Genomic DNA, 14,505 nt, shown 5'->3' with positions numbered 1-14,505 from the left:
CCAGCTAACCAATCACAGCACATTTCGTATTTCAGAAGGCGGGCCTTCATTTGATACAGGATCTATTCGAACCGTTCATGCCAGACTGGGGAGAGAGGTGTTGATATAATGTAAAATATGTGAAAAATAATGTGTTTTTCTAACAGCCTAGTATGACAGCCTGTTCTAGTACACCCCCCAAAAATATCAAGACTTTGTAAAAGAGCATAATAGGACCCCTTTAACATGCACTAATTAGCATTATAGCATCGTAAGTCACAAAAACAGTCAAATAAATGAGTCAGCAGATCTCCGGCCTCCCCTCACCCTGACTCTGAGAGAAGATGTCCGTGTAGACGTTGTCCACAGCATCCGAGCGCCTCGGTGGCAGGAAGCAGAGCTGCCGGCGGTCAACAGGGGGCAGTGTGTTGACGGTGAGAGAGAGAGAGACCTGAGCGAATGCCACCTTCATGTCAGCGAAGGTCAGAGTGCGGGCGTCCTTCCTGTTCAGCTGCAGAATCTCATCTCCTGCGTTCAGACCTGCAATCATTTAAATATGGTAATATTTCATGAATAATTAAGTAGTGAAATATTGCAATCAGACTTCTTGAGACATGCAAAATGGATGAAATGGTTAGATACATAGAGCTTGCAAGCAATTAATAAAAACAAAGAGCAAAGGAAGAATTTCTGAAGTTTAACAAAGGACATAAAAAACTGTGAAGATCATGAGTTAAATATACCATGACATAAAAAATGGACCCCTTTTTAATGACTTAAAACTTATTCTGCGTGATTCATTAATGCAAAAATAAATGTAAAAAAAAAAAAAAAAAAAAAAAACATTTTGTTTCTCCTCCTTGATCCATAATGAATACAATTAAAAACAAAAACTGCAAAAATAATAATAATAAATCCAAAAATAAAACTACTGAAATAAAATAAAAGCTAATATAATATAAAAATTAGATTAAAAACGCGCTAATACTAAACGTAGAAATGTTGCATTGGCAATCAACTGAAATAAAATAAGCGAGAATAAGTGACTAAATTGAATAAGCTGAATTACTAAAACTCCATTTTGATATGGAAACCCCACTTTTTACAATCCAATGAGACTGCAACATATAAAATGTTAAATAAAAAGTCCTGCCCTACTTTATATTTTACTTAAATATTCTATTTCAATTTGAAATATGTCATATAAGTAATACAATGTCCTGTCTTCACTGATGTGAAGGCCAGCAGCAAAATAAATAGATGCAATAAAAAAAAAGAGATTGTCTAGCGTTTCCATTCAGCCCTTCAGCTTGGTAAATCCAAAAATAAAACTACTGAAATAAAATAAAAGCTAATATAATATAAAAATTAGATTAAAAACGTGCTAATACTAAACGTAGAAATGTTGCATTGGCAATCAACTGAAATAAAATAAGCGAGAATAAGTGACTAAATTGAATAAGCTGAATTACTAAAACTCCATTTTGATATGGAAACCCCACTTTTTACAATCCAATGAGACTGCAACATATAAAATGTTAAATAAAAAGTCCTGCCCTACTTTATATTTTACTTAAATATTCTATTTCAATTTGAAATATGTCATATAAGTAATACAATGTCCTGTCTTCACTGATGTGAAGGCCAGCAGCAAAATAAATAGATGCAATAAAAAAAAAGAGATTGTCTAGCGTTTCCATTCAGCCCTTCAGCTTGCGGGTTTGACCCAGTTCTCTGGGCGATGTGAAATGTCAGCAATAAGCCAGTCGGACCTGATCCTGCCACACTGATCACGCAGACATCACTCAGAGAGACGAGAGTCTTATTCGGCATGATGACAGTATCTGGATGTCAAGATAAGCTTGTTTTGATGGTCATTTAAAGGGGCCATATTCTATATTTTGCCCTGAAATCCACTAATAATATTAGCTAATGTCCAGTGAAAAGAGTCAGAGAAATGTTGAATATAAATGTACTTAAAATTCATTCAATACTGTAAAACAGTTCAGTGCAAAGTGTTGTTGTTTATTTAGAACGCTTTAATCTCCAATGTTAGAATTAAATGGGCCAATTCTGCTACTGTACCTTTAAGGTTTCCGTGTGCAAAATGCCTGTAAATGCTCAACATAATCTTCAAAACGAGCAAGGAAAATCCTGTTTTGCATGATACGTCCGACTTTAATCGTCTCTCCGATTCCTTCTATCGTTTGTCATTATTCAGAGTTTAGAGGGGTTGAGAATAAATCTGCAATCTTTGGCTCTCAGAAACCCCATAGAGCTGACAACATGTTACATAACACCAGGAGCACAGCACAGATATCACAGCAATTCCTTTACAGATGCTGAACAGACAGAGAGAGAGAAAGAAAAGAACAAACCAAGAGACGGGTGAAAAGAGAAAGAGAATGCAATTAGGAGGTGAAACGAGCTAATGAACCTTTAGCGAACGCTAATCCTCCAGCTCTCACGTCAGTGATATAGAGCTGCTGTACGCCGTCCTCTTCCACCACAGAGATAGAAAACCCTGTGAGAGACAGAGAGATGAAGTGATAGACATCCTAATCAAGTATAATCATGAAGCAAACCTCGAAAGGGTTTGAACCTACAACCTTTCAAGTACAAGGTCAGATTATTAAAGGGATAGTTCACCCAAAAATGTAAATTCTGTCATAATTTATTCTCCATCATGTCTTTTTAAACCTATCTAAATTTTTTGTTCTTCCATGGACCATAAATTATGGTAGAATTATTAATTTTTCACGGCACTGTCCCTTTAAATACCACCACCATTATATAGACATGTATTTGTATAAATTAGCATATTCTCTTCAGGATTTCCCATATGCAGTAATAAATAGAATTGAATACGAAAATGCAAAAAATAAAATAATTAAATAAAAATGCAAAAATAAAAGTAATAAATACAATCTTCTATGGCTCAGTGTTGTTATTATTAACTAAAAGTATTAAAAATTGTTTTCGGTAATTGAATAAAAACTGAAATAAAAAATAAATATTAAATGAAAAACGTAAATGTTAATTTTTTTTTATTTTGCCTTTTACAACTAACTGAAATACAGGAGTTGAAGTACTAAAATCACTAAATAAAATAAAAAATTAAATATAGATAAAGAGAAAACTAAAATATAATAATGACGAAAGCACATAAAATAACGAAAATAACTCAAATGAACATGAAAATTGAAAAATAAAAGCTAATTCAAATCATTAATAAATACCATAAGTGTATATGAATAATACTAAAATAACATTGCTACAACTTATATCGACATTTGGTGATGTGGATGTAGAATCACCGAAAAGCAACTATTTTCAGTAGTTAAATTTAATATAATCTGTCAACCAAAGTGTCCAAAAACATGCAGTTTACTGAGATAAAACTAGTTGGATTCGGGTGGTCATGTGATCTCATTATGTCGTCCTGCATAAAATGACCATATAAGATAAAATAGCGTCTATTACGCTACTACTGTGAGTGGACGTACTCACATATATGTAAACTTTTTATTGAAAGAATCATTTAAAAACTACTGGGAACACTTCCAGGCACCGTTGTAAAATTCCCAGTATAAATGAAATGACGAAAGCACATAAAATAACGAAAATAACTCAAATGAACATGAAAATTGAAAAATAAAAGCTAATTCAAATCATTAATAAATACCATAAGAGTATATGAATAATACTAAAATAACATTGCTACAACTTATATCGACATTTGGTGATGTGGATGTAGAATCACCGAAAAGCAACTATTTTCAGTAGTTAAATTTAATATAATCTGTCAACCAAAGTGTCCAAAAACATGCAGTTTACTGAGATAAAACTAGTTGGATTCGGGTGGTCATGTGATCTCATTATGTCGTCCTGCATAAAATGACCATATAAGATAAAATAGCGTCTATTACGCTACTACTGTGAGTGGACGTACTCACATATATGTAAACTTTTTATTGAAAGAATCATTTAAAAACTACTGGGAACACTTCCAGGCACCGTTGTAAAATTCCCAGTATAAATGTAAAACAGACATGATTTGATGAACGTAACACATTTTTGGCTCTCACCATAGCCGATCATGCAGGACTCATCCCGATCAAACTGGATGACCTTCCTGATCTTACAGCACAGCTCGATTTCCTTATACAGCTGTGAAGAAGAGCACAGGACATTATTCATTAATATTCCACTGAATGCGACTTTGATATTCCACATTCATAGAGCATAAACAACACACACATGGGACGGCATGAAAGGGCGAGAGTCACAGAATACAGATCACATTTCACAGGCGGAGAACTTTATGTTCCTGTTTGATCGACTGTGCCTGACCTGCACACTCAAAACATAATAAATGAAGACATAATAAATCCAGGATGATGGATGTATAGAAGTGAAGCTTCGAAAGAATGAAGCAATCCCATAGCTTAAAATGGTAAATTTTAGGTCAAAAGGAAACAGGACCAGCAAAACATCTCCTTTCGTGTTCCACAGAAGAAATATTAAAGCGTGAAGGAGAGAGGAAGAGACAGGGTGTTTGGATGAAGTGTGATGTCCCAGCAGGATGAAAGTAATGAGAGAGCATCTAAGCAGCGGGTGCGAGAGCGAGTTTAACTCCAAACCTACCAGATCATAAATATCCTCCTCCGGTTTGGGGATATAAAACTGCACTTGGTTCTCAATGAGGAACTTAAGCCGCACGTAGTGTTTAGTGGGGTCCAGTTGGTGAGCCTGGAGAGATGAAAGCAGACACACATTTAATGGATGAAGAGCAATGCCAAGACATGTTACTGGGCTGTATCTTCTTCTCAGTGGGCCAGATGGACAGCAATCACACGCTAAAAGGCCCAAACGCTCATATCAGAGAGGATACAGCACATTTTCAAGCGAATAAATTGCTTTATACAGGGTGGACACAAGCTTGAGACTTTCAAAACCCTCTGCGGGACACAGCATCTGAGTTTACAGCACCAGTGACCTTCAAACTGACATTCAGTTCCTTGAAGGCTGAAGCGACTCTCTGAATGTAAAAAACCTGGCATCAGAAGAGAACGCTGAATGTTTCTTGCACTAGAAAGATCTTGGGTTTCCTGGCGTTACCTTGCAGATCGTTTCCAGCATGTCGAGGGCCGACTCTCCGGGTTGGATGATGGCTAACACAGGCTGGTCGTTTGGCAGCAGCACCCATGATGGAGTGAGGTGGTCTCTGGACCAGATGTCATGATCTGCGCTGGGTCTTGGCAGACCTTTCACTGGGGTCTTGGTGTCTTTCTGTAGTGTGATAAATCAAAGCACAGTGAAGCCGCAGCTGGGAACGAGGCCTTTAGAGATGCTATTAATCATGTGAATTGATGACCATCTCATCATTTCTAAAAACTCATCGCCTATCTGAGGTGTACTGTATGCTAATAATTTCTAGCATAAAAAAAGATGTAATTGGAAAATCATAAAAGCATAATATATTATTTCTGCAGTATTTATTTTGTGCAGAGTATGCACATTTTCTTTATGCATATAATACATTTACATACATGTGACAAAATGTACAGTATACAACTAGAGCATATTGTTCTGTGTACCGTTTCCAACAATACAATGCGCTTAACTTCATATTCAAATTCCACTGTGATGATTGAACTGGAAGTAATATCAAAATGATTTTTAAACATTTGAACGGACTGCCAAAAGTTAAACTTTTACAACTTTTATGCAGTATATATTACGCTACCATTCAAAAGTTTGGGTCAGTAAGATTTTAATGCAAAATTGGATTAAAATTAGTGTTTTACTAATACACACGACAGTATGTGACGATAATATAGCATACTATCATTGCATACTATTTTTTAAAGTATGCAGTATATATTACGCTACCATTCAAAAGTTTGGGTCAGTAAGATTTTAATTTACTATTTTTTTAAAGAAATTAATTCTTTTATTAATCAAGGATGCATTACATTGATCAAAAGTGGCAGTAAAGATATTTATAATGTTAAAAAGATTTATATTTCAAATAAATGCTGATCTTTTGAACCTTAACTTGCATCAAACATGCATCATGGGTTCCACAAAAATATGAAGCAGCAACTGTTTTCAACATTGATAATAATCAGAGATGTTTCTTGAGCAGCAAATCAGCATATTAGAATGACTTCTGAAGGATCATGTGACACTGAAGACTGGAGTAATGATGCTGAAAATTCAGCTTTGATCACAGAAATAAATTATATGGTGAGCAGAAGAGACTTCTCAGAAACATTAAGAAATCTTACCGACCCAAAATTTTTTCAGCCATTAAACATGTATAAAAATGCACTGTAGTCTCCCATTCCACCAACTTTCTTTCTCTGCTTATGATGGAGTGAGTGAATCAGAACATCAACACTTTTATCTGCACCCCAGGTCAGTGGATTATAGCACAACCACCTCTACTGTTGCTACACCACGAATGCCTCCGCCAACCTCCGCCAACACCAGTGATGAATATACACCCACATCTCTGCCAACCCACTCCAGAGATCTGGCCCAGAGCGCATCTCTCTGAACAGGGCAATTTTGATTTGGAGCAGTGGGCTCACATAGTATTTTGTGTGTTTTTGCCACTTTTATAGATGTAGTGTAGTATTGAGAGATGCATGTTTCTTACCATCGTCTCACAAGAAGAACCCTCAAACATGCCTTCTAGAGGACTTTTAACTTGGTCATCTCCTTCTGCAAAAACCTGTTTAAAAAGATCATCTAACATTCAGCAGTCACCCATCAAAACCAAAACACGAAAACCAACTGTATGTGTTTTCTGTAGCATTCATTTCATCTGCTTGTTGAAAACAGTGCTGTTGACCATCTCATATTGTCTTTTGTCCTTTGCTTGAGATGCTAGTTAGTCTTAACCAGCAAGATTTGCTGGTCAACCAGCACCACCAGCATGCAAATGAATGTGCATTTTATTTTTTAAGCAGGGCCGGTTGATCTGTGCATATGCATGTTTATGTCTTCTGGAAGAAAACACCAAGTGTGAAAAGTGTGTGTAGTTTACCTGGCTGATGCTGGGATGACCTTTACTCTTTCTCTTGGAGTGGGTGTCCAGACCCCATAGTGAGGAGAAGCGACTCTTGCGTTTGCTGGTGGAGCGCGACATCGCCTGTGTCCTACGCCTCACGCCACTCTCAGTGCGAGCCGCCACCTACAGACACAAAACAGCCGCATGAGGTATGGGGACAACATTCATACTGTGCGTCTCAGCGATCAAACTGACTAGACTGCTCCTAGCAGGAGTCTGAGATATGAACACAGCTGCTTGGTAAAACCCGTTCTCATTGATTAAGTCACACTGATGTTCAGCCGTGAGCTTCATAAGCAAAGGTGTTCAAGTATCTGGGTATAAATGGGTTATTAGCTGGTCTAAATGGGCCATTACAGGTGCAAGCTGGTTTTTAACTAGTCTAAATAGGTAATAAGATTTTCTAAAACTGCTCACTAGCTGGTCTAAATGGGCCATTAGCTGGTCATGAGCTAGTCTAAATGGGTCATTAGGTGGTCTAAACTGGTCATGATGTGGTCTGAACTGATCGTTAGCTAGTCTAAACAGGTCATAAGCTGGTCTAAACTTGTCATTAGCTGATCTAAATGGTCATTAGCTAGTCTACGCTGGTCATTAGCTGGTCTAAACTGGTTGTTAGCTTGTGTAAATTAGTAATTTACTAAACTTAACGGGTCATGAGGTGGTCTAAACTTGTCATTAGCTGATCTAAATGGCTCATTAGTTTGTCTAAACTGGTCATGAGCTGGTCTACACTGGTTGTTAGCCTGTCTAAATGAGTCACTTACTAAACTAAATTGGTCATGAGGTGGTCTGAAATGGTCCTTAGTTGGTCTAAATGCATCATGAGCTAGTCTAAACTGTCTGTTAGCTGGTGTAAATGGGTCATTAGCTTGTCTAAACTTGTCATGAGGTGGTCTAAACTTGTCATTAGCTGATCTAAATGGGTCATTAGCTAGTCTATATTAGTCATTAGCTGGTCTAAACTGGTGGTTAGCGTGTCTAAATGAGTCATTTACTAAACTAAACTGGTCATGAGGTGGTCTGAAATGGTCCTTAGATGGTCTAAATGCATCATGAGCTAGTCTAAACTGTCTGTTAGCTGGTCTAAATGGGTCATTATGTGTTATAAACTGGTCATGAGATGGTCTAAACTGTTTGTTAGCTGGTCTAAATGCATCTTTAGCTAGTCTAAACTATTCATTAACAGAGTAAGCTAGATGAAAGCTAGTCTAAACTGGTCATTAGCTGGGATAAACTGGTCACGTGTTGGTCTAAACTGGTAGCTGGTTTGTTGTTGGTTTTTGCAAGCTTGCACCAGCTAATGATTAGCTAGAAACTAGCTGCCATGTTCCAAAATTCAGCTGCTTTTCCTGATTTTAAGTTGAAAAGCCAATGTCCTGATCAGAACTGCTTGAGATTTTTTCTCTCAGCAAACACAAAGCTCACAAACACAGATTGTTATTAATGGTGACTGTGTAATCAAGGCATTTCTGGAGTTCTCCTGCATTTAAATCCCTAATAAAATACGTTTGCTGAATAAAAACAGCCCTGAAAAGACAAATACCCATCACACCATTTTCAGGATAGTTTCTCCATAAACTGCATTCAGTCTTGTCACAATTGTTCTTGCTCTTACATTCTCAAAAGAAATGTCAGAGGATGGATTTCATTCATCACCGTTTTTTCATGATTTTTTCAGCAAAAACAGTTGGTAGATGTGACTTTCCCTACCAAAATCGAATAAACACTTATTCATTTATAAATGAGCAGCAGACACACAAAAATAACTTGCTTCCTGTGGTCACTCGGGTCCGGATGAATTTTAAAGGTTAGTGAAGTGCTTGGAGAGTTCTTTTGAGTGTCATTCAAAAATTATACACGCTCGTTGTGTTGAACACACTGTGGCATTTCTGAGTCTCCTAATGGAGAAAAGCACTCCGGCTGCATCAAAAACCCTCTCCACTGCTCTGAACCAAGCCATTATTCGTGAAGAACAGCACACGGGCCAACAGCACTTCATTTGGACCCAACACTTATCCTCTCTCTCCATCCTCTCAGAATGTGAATACTGAAGAGCATCCCCACCCCCTCCACCCAAAAAAATTCATCCAAGCTGCATAGACAAAAATAAAATCTCCCTGTATCCCAGTGTCCTCCAGCTCCTACACAGAACGCCAGAGCTGGAGGCGAATCTGAGGATGGATGGTATTGATCAGCCGGAGCCGTGGCCCACATCCAAGGCAAAATACACCGACCAACCCTTCAACTACTGTTTCCTTTTATGCCAAAATCAATTACCCACGTACACCAGCACTGACGGGTGGGAAGGAAGCAGGTTAATACATGCATTCTGGGTAAAAATAGAGCGATACTGATGCTCTTTATGTAGGTTTCTAAGCAATGCTTCTGTTTGAAATATGTTAGATACCAAACATTTGAAAACTTATAAGCTTAAGTAAGTTCCCTTAATGACACCAGGGAGTTGTTTTCTATGTCTACTTGAAAGGAGAAAGACTGAAATCTCTAAAACTGTCTGTCAATATTATATTTCACACAAAAAAAAAATCTACAGTAACAATTTTGATTATTTTCCTGAAATTACACAAAAATGTGCTTTTCCTCTATAAATATATAAAAATTATTTTATTTATATATATTACATTATATATACACATACATACATACACACACACACACATATCTAGATATATATATCCATATTTAATGTAATATATATCTTATATATTTTGTATTTTATATATTTTATCAAATATATATTTCATATATATATATATATATATATATATTAAATGCAATATATGTCTTAATATATAATAACATATTTAATGTAATATATATCTTATATATTTTATAAAATATATATTTCATATATATATATATATATATATATATATATATTAAATGCAATATCTGTCTTAATATATAATAACATAATACATATGAAGTCATTTTTAATATCTAGAAAAAAAAATTATATCTACCTATTTACCTATATAGAAATATCTATATCTATACATATGAACAAATTGATTGAATAAATTATGGAAAACTGAGGGATAATTACCAGTGCATGGAAGGAAGAGACTGAAAAAATGCCCAGTCGGCCCATGGCCAGTTTGGTGGGACGGGAGGCGAAGGCCAGCAGGCGTTTGGGGTTGGGAAGCTCGCCGCCCTGCAGGCTGGACAGGTAACAGCGGAAACGGAATAGATCCATGTGGAACTGCTCTAAATTCTGCTCCCACAGGAAAATCTGTGAGGAAAAGAGAGAAAGTTATCGTTAGAACATGGTTTACAGCAGGCCAGCGGCATGTGAGAGTTGTCAAAATTATCATTCTCTCGAAAAACAAGGTCATTACATTACATTTAGCCTTAAAGGACCATCTCTAGATATCTAGAAGCTTCCGTGCCTTGTGTTTGGTCTGGTTTGATCTAATAAAATGGTGTTTGGAGGGCAGTGGAGTGGGTTTATACACCAGTGGATTTATACTCCTCCCAGCCACTTTTTTTTTGGAAGACGCGGCGGAGGGGGCAGCGGTCCAGACAACACACAAAGTAGCAAACAACAGCGCCACACAATCCACTGGCAGAGAGGTCTGGGACTCCCTAGGAACTCGGCCCTGCTGCCATTCACCAGGGCACAATGTGTGACCCGACGCTGCCAAAATTAAATACCCACAGGCACCCGCTAACCCTCCTCCTGATGGGCCGCGGGCCATTCGGAGCTCTGTGTCTTGCGTAAACATCCATTGAGTGGAACGTGAACTTTTGCAGCAAGTGTACGGAGCAAATCAATGTTCTGTCAACATTATGACAGCATCATGATGAAAATCAGCAGTAATACAGCGGATTCGGAGGATGTTTGTGCTGTAATGCTTTATGATATTGATACAATGATTATGGAAAACAAAACACCACTGACAGACTCTTCAACACTTTTTGTCCTAACCAGAAGCAAGCAACAATAATTTTGAACATTAAAGGGACAGTTCACCCAAAAATGTAACTTCTGTTATAATTTACTCACCCTCAAGTTGTTCCAAACCTGTATGAGTTTCTTTCTTCCGTTTAAGACATAATATATTTAGAAGAATGTTGGTAACCAAATAGCCCACAATGCAATGCATTCAATTTGACTTTGCAGATTGACAAATAACTAGGGCAACCATAAGTCTTATTTTTCCCAGATATGTCCTGGCTAGGATTTCTAAACTGCCTAAAATGTCTTGTTTCCTATTGTTTTCATACTTGCTGATGGTAATGACTGAAAACTAGCTTGACAAATAGCGTGCAGGCATTGTACATAATTGACTAATCGTGGTGTGTGAGAAGGCGGGATCTACAGAGATCGGTCAAAGCAATGCAAATGTGCGTGCATATAATGCATAAGGACAGTAGAGAGCACGTCAATAGCAAAACAAAGCCAAAACCCGGACATTTTAGGCAACTTATAAATTTTGATCAGTTCTGCTTAAAGTTAGCAAATTAGGATAAAAATGCAAAGTAAACATTTTTATTGTTAATAAATAAATGCGCCACATAATTTGTTGGGGCTTGACAACAAAGTAGCACACTACTGTTTATTGTGACATATTGCATACTGTAAAAAATGGCATTTACATTTATGCATTTAGCAGACGCTTTTATCCAAAGCAAAACAAAAACAAAAGCAATTTGTCAAAGATCCAACAATTATCATAATATACAATGCCAGGTTTATTAGACAACTAGACTAGGAAAACATAGTATGCAGTAAACAGTTTATATAGTGCAGTATGCACTAAGTGTGCTACTATTCTGAACATATCAGTGAGTCAGACGTTTATATATGAAACTCAGTCTGTTACATAATCTGTTGAGTATCAGTATATGAAGAGGGTTTGCACTGGATGTTCAGTTACCTGAAAAAGGAAGGAGTCTCCGAGCGAGTTACTCAGGCAGAAGACGAAATCTTTTTTGGGGTGTTCTGGGACGGCTTGGACGATGCTGTTCTCGGCCCACACGGCATGTTTAGGGACGCTGTTGTGATCAATGCCTGACCGGCCATCCGTCTCGTAGAAAAACAGAGTGCATCCTGGTAGAACAAATTAGGACATTCACTCAAGAATCAGAAATTCAAAGTTGTTCACGTGAGTTCAATTAACACTACAGATCATCTCTCAGCCGCTGTTTCCAGGGGAACGAGAGCAGGATATCCAATAGATTGGAGTTATGCGGCTTTATTGATTGAACTCTGCTCTCCAGTGGCCAAAATAAGAAATGCAGCGCTGCTTTCTTAAACAGAATCCAATATCATGCTTGCACACTTATTGGATTGTTTTTTCAGCTTTGATTTTGCTGTTTTCACACTGTTGGCAAAGATACAGATCTTTCTAACATGTCTTACACTGTCTGTATCCAGCTATGAGGAACTTACTGTATATACAGTATATACACTATCGTTTGGGGCAAGTAAGATTATTTTTGAAAGAAATTAATAATTTTATTCAGCAAGAACACATTCAATTGTCAGTAAAGATTTTTTTTTTTTTTTAAGAAATGGGTATTGTAAAATAAATATGGGAAATGTGTTTAGTCACTTAGAAGCTGAAAACATCAAATTTGCCAGAATATTAAACAAACAAGCGTGTCAGAGTTAACATGGTGAATGATGGGCGTTCAATTCTCAAGAGCTTTTTCTGGACTTACCCATATAACAGCACACAACAAACATAATCCTCCTCTTCTCTTACAAACCATTTCACAGGAAGTTGTAAAACCTGTTTATGGTCTGCTTTCTTAAACAGAATCCAATATCATGCTTGCACACTTATTGGATTGTTTTTTTCAGCTTTGATTTTGCTCTTTTCACACTGTTGGCAAAGATACAGATCTTTCTAACATGTCTTACACTGTCTGTATCCAGCTATGAGGAACTTACTGTATATACAGTACATACACTATCGTTTGGGGCAAGTAAGATTATTTTTGAAAGAAATTAATAATTTTATTCAGCAAGAACACATTCAATTGTCAGTAAAGATTTTTTTTTTTTTTTTAAGAAATGGGTATTGTAAAATAAATATGGGAAATGTGTTTAGTCACTTAGAAGCTGAAAACATCAAATTTGCCAGAATATTAAACAAACAAGCGTGTCAGAGTTAACATGGTGAATGATGGGCGTTCAATTCTCAAAAGCTTTTTCTGGACTTACCCATATAACAGCACACAACAAACATAATCCTCCTCTTCTCTTACAAACCATTTCACAGGAAGTTGTAAAACCTGTTTATGGTGTCAGGTAACCGCTCGCATCTCTTTCAGAAACACCCAACACACACACACACACACACCTTTGAGGGACACCCAGTAGCTCTTCCACTTGCGGCGAGGCGCGAGCTCCACCTTCTTGTTCTTTTTATGCGCCAGGAAGTTTTTGACGGCGAGGCGTCCGGCTTTGCGCACGGTTCCCTGCACGGCGGCCACGTTCAGCAGAGGGTCGGTGTGGTAAGCGGAGCTCAGCGTCACGCTGCTCTGCTCGTCGCTGAACGCTGAGCTTCTCTCCTCGGGAACCTCCGCCGGACTCACGCTCTGCTCCAGCTCCTGACGGAAGTTCTCATAGACGCCCTGGTCAGACACACACAGGTCCAGGACGATTATTATCACCGAACAGATGCTAAACTATGTCACAAACTTACAAATAACATACACATCGTATTCAATTTGGTCATAGTCTGTTCTTAATGACAACATAAAAAAGTACCTTATTTAATTATTAATTAAAGTCTCTGGTCTCTTATTGCACATAATTTACCTAATAATTTATTAAAGGGGTCATATGAAGAGATTTCAAGTTTTCCTTTCTCTTTGGAGTGTTACAAGCTCTTGGTGCATAAAGAAGATCTGTAAAGTTGCAAAGACTAAAGTCTCAAATCCAAAGAGATATTCTTTATAAAAGTTAAGAGTCAGCCACACCTACCTAAAACGGCTCGTTCTAACACGCCCCCACATGTCTACGTCACTATGTGGAAATATTAGCATAATGCCGCCCAAATGTGCACGCAAAGAAAGAAGGCGTGGTTTCAGGAACAGCAGTAGTGTTGATGCAGCATGTCAGGGAGACGCTGTGTGTTTCAGTGCGAAAGCAAAAGCACTTTATTTGGCCTTCCGGAAGTAGATGCAATTAGAAATCATTGGTTAAGATTTATTTACAACAGAACAGCACAACCCAGATGTTCGAATTTGTGCAACGCATTTTATGGACGACAGTTTTTTGAACATAGAAGAGTACAAGGCTGGCTGTGCACAAAGGCTATTTAAATTTTTTTTAAAAAGGGTAAATTCCGACTTTGCTACGACAATCTGGCGCTTCTGAATCAGCGATTGTAAGTATGTTTTGTTATTAGTTTAAGTATTTGCTACTGACTGTTCAAATGTGGAGTTTTGCGCAGCGCAGAGTAACGCGT

General features: G+C 37.5%; 1 protein-coding gene across 1 annotated transcript in view; it reads right to left on the bottom strand.

Annotated features, from left to right (window-relative positions):
* LOC107558809 (T-lymphoma invasion and metastasis-inducing protein 1-like) overlaps positions 1-14,505 on the bottom strand; it is a 73,597-nt gene that overhangs the window by 38,893 nt on the left and 20,199 nt on the right. Inside the window, exons 5-14 of the mRNA XM_016242498.1 lie at positions 13,393-13,666; positions 11,962-12,134; positions 10,128-10,313; positions 7,037-7,183; positions 6,647-6,721; positions 5,101-5,271; positions 4,627-4,731; positions 4,068-4,149; positions 2,417-2,503; positions 307-519 (exon numbers count right to left, since the gene is read on the bottom strand). Of these exons, the coding sequence (XP_016097984.1) occupies positions 307-519; positions 2,417-2,503; positions 4,068-4,149; positions 4,627-4,731; positions 5,101-5,271; positions 6,647-6,721; positions 7,037-7,183; positions 10,128-10,313; positions 11,962-12,134; positions 13,393-13,666 (1,513 nt within the window). The remainder of the gene's footprint in view (positions 1-306; positions 520-2,416; positions 2,504-4,067; positions 4,150-4,626; positions 4,732-5,100; positions 5,272-6,646; positions 6,722-7,036; positions 7,184-10,127; positions 10,314-11,961; positions 12,135-13,392; positions 13,667-14,505) is intronic.

The sequence above is a fragment of the Sinocyclocheilus grahami genome, unplaced genomic scaffold, assembly GCF_001515645.1.
Source record: "Sinocyclocheilus grahami isolate Dianchi unplaced genomic scaffold, SAMN03320097.WGS_v1.1 scaffold661.1, whole genome shotgun sequence".
NCBI lineage: Eukaryota > Metazoa > Chordata > Actinopteri > Cypriniformes > Cyprinidae > Sinocyclocheilus > Sinocyclocheilus grahami.
Note: the sequence above shows the minus strand (reverse complement) of the source record. Positions and strands in the feature narration are given on the sequence as shown.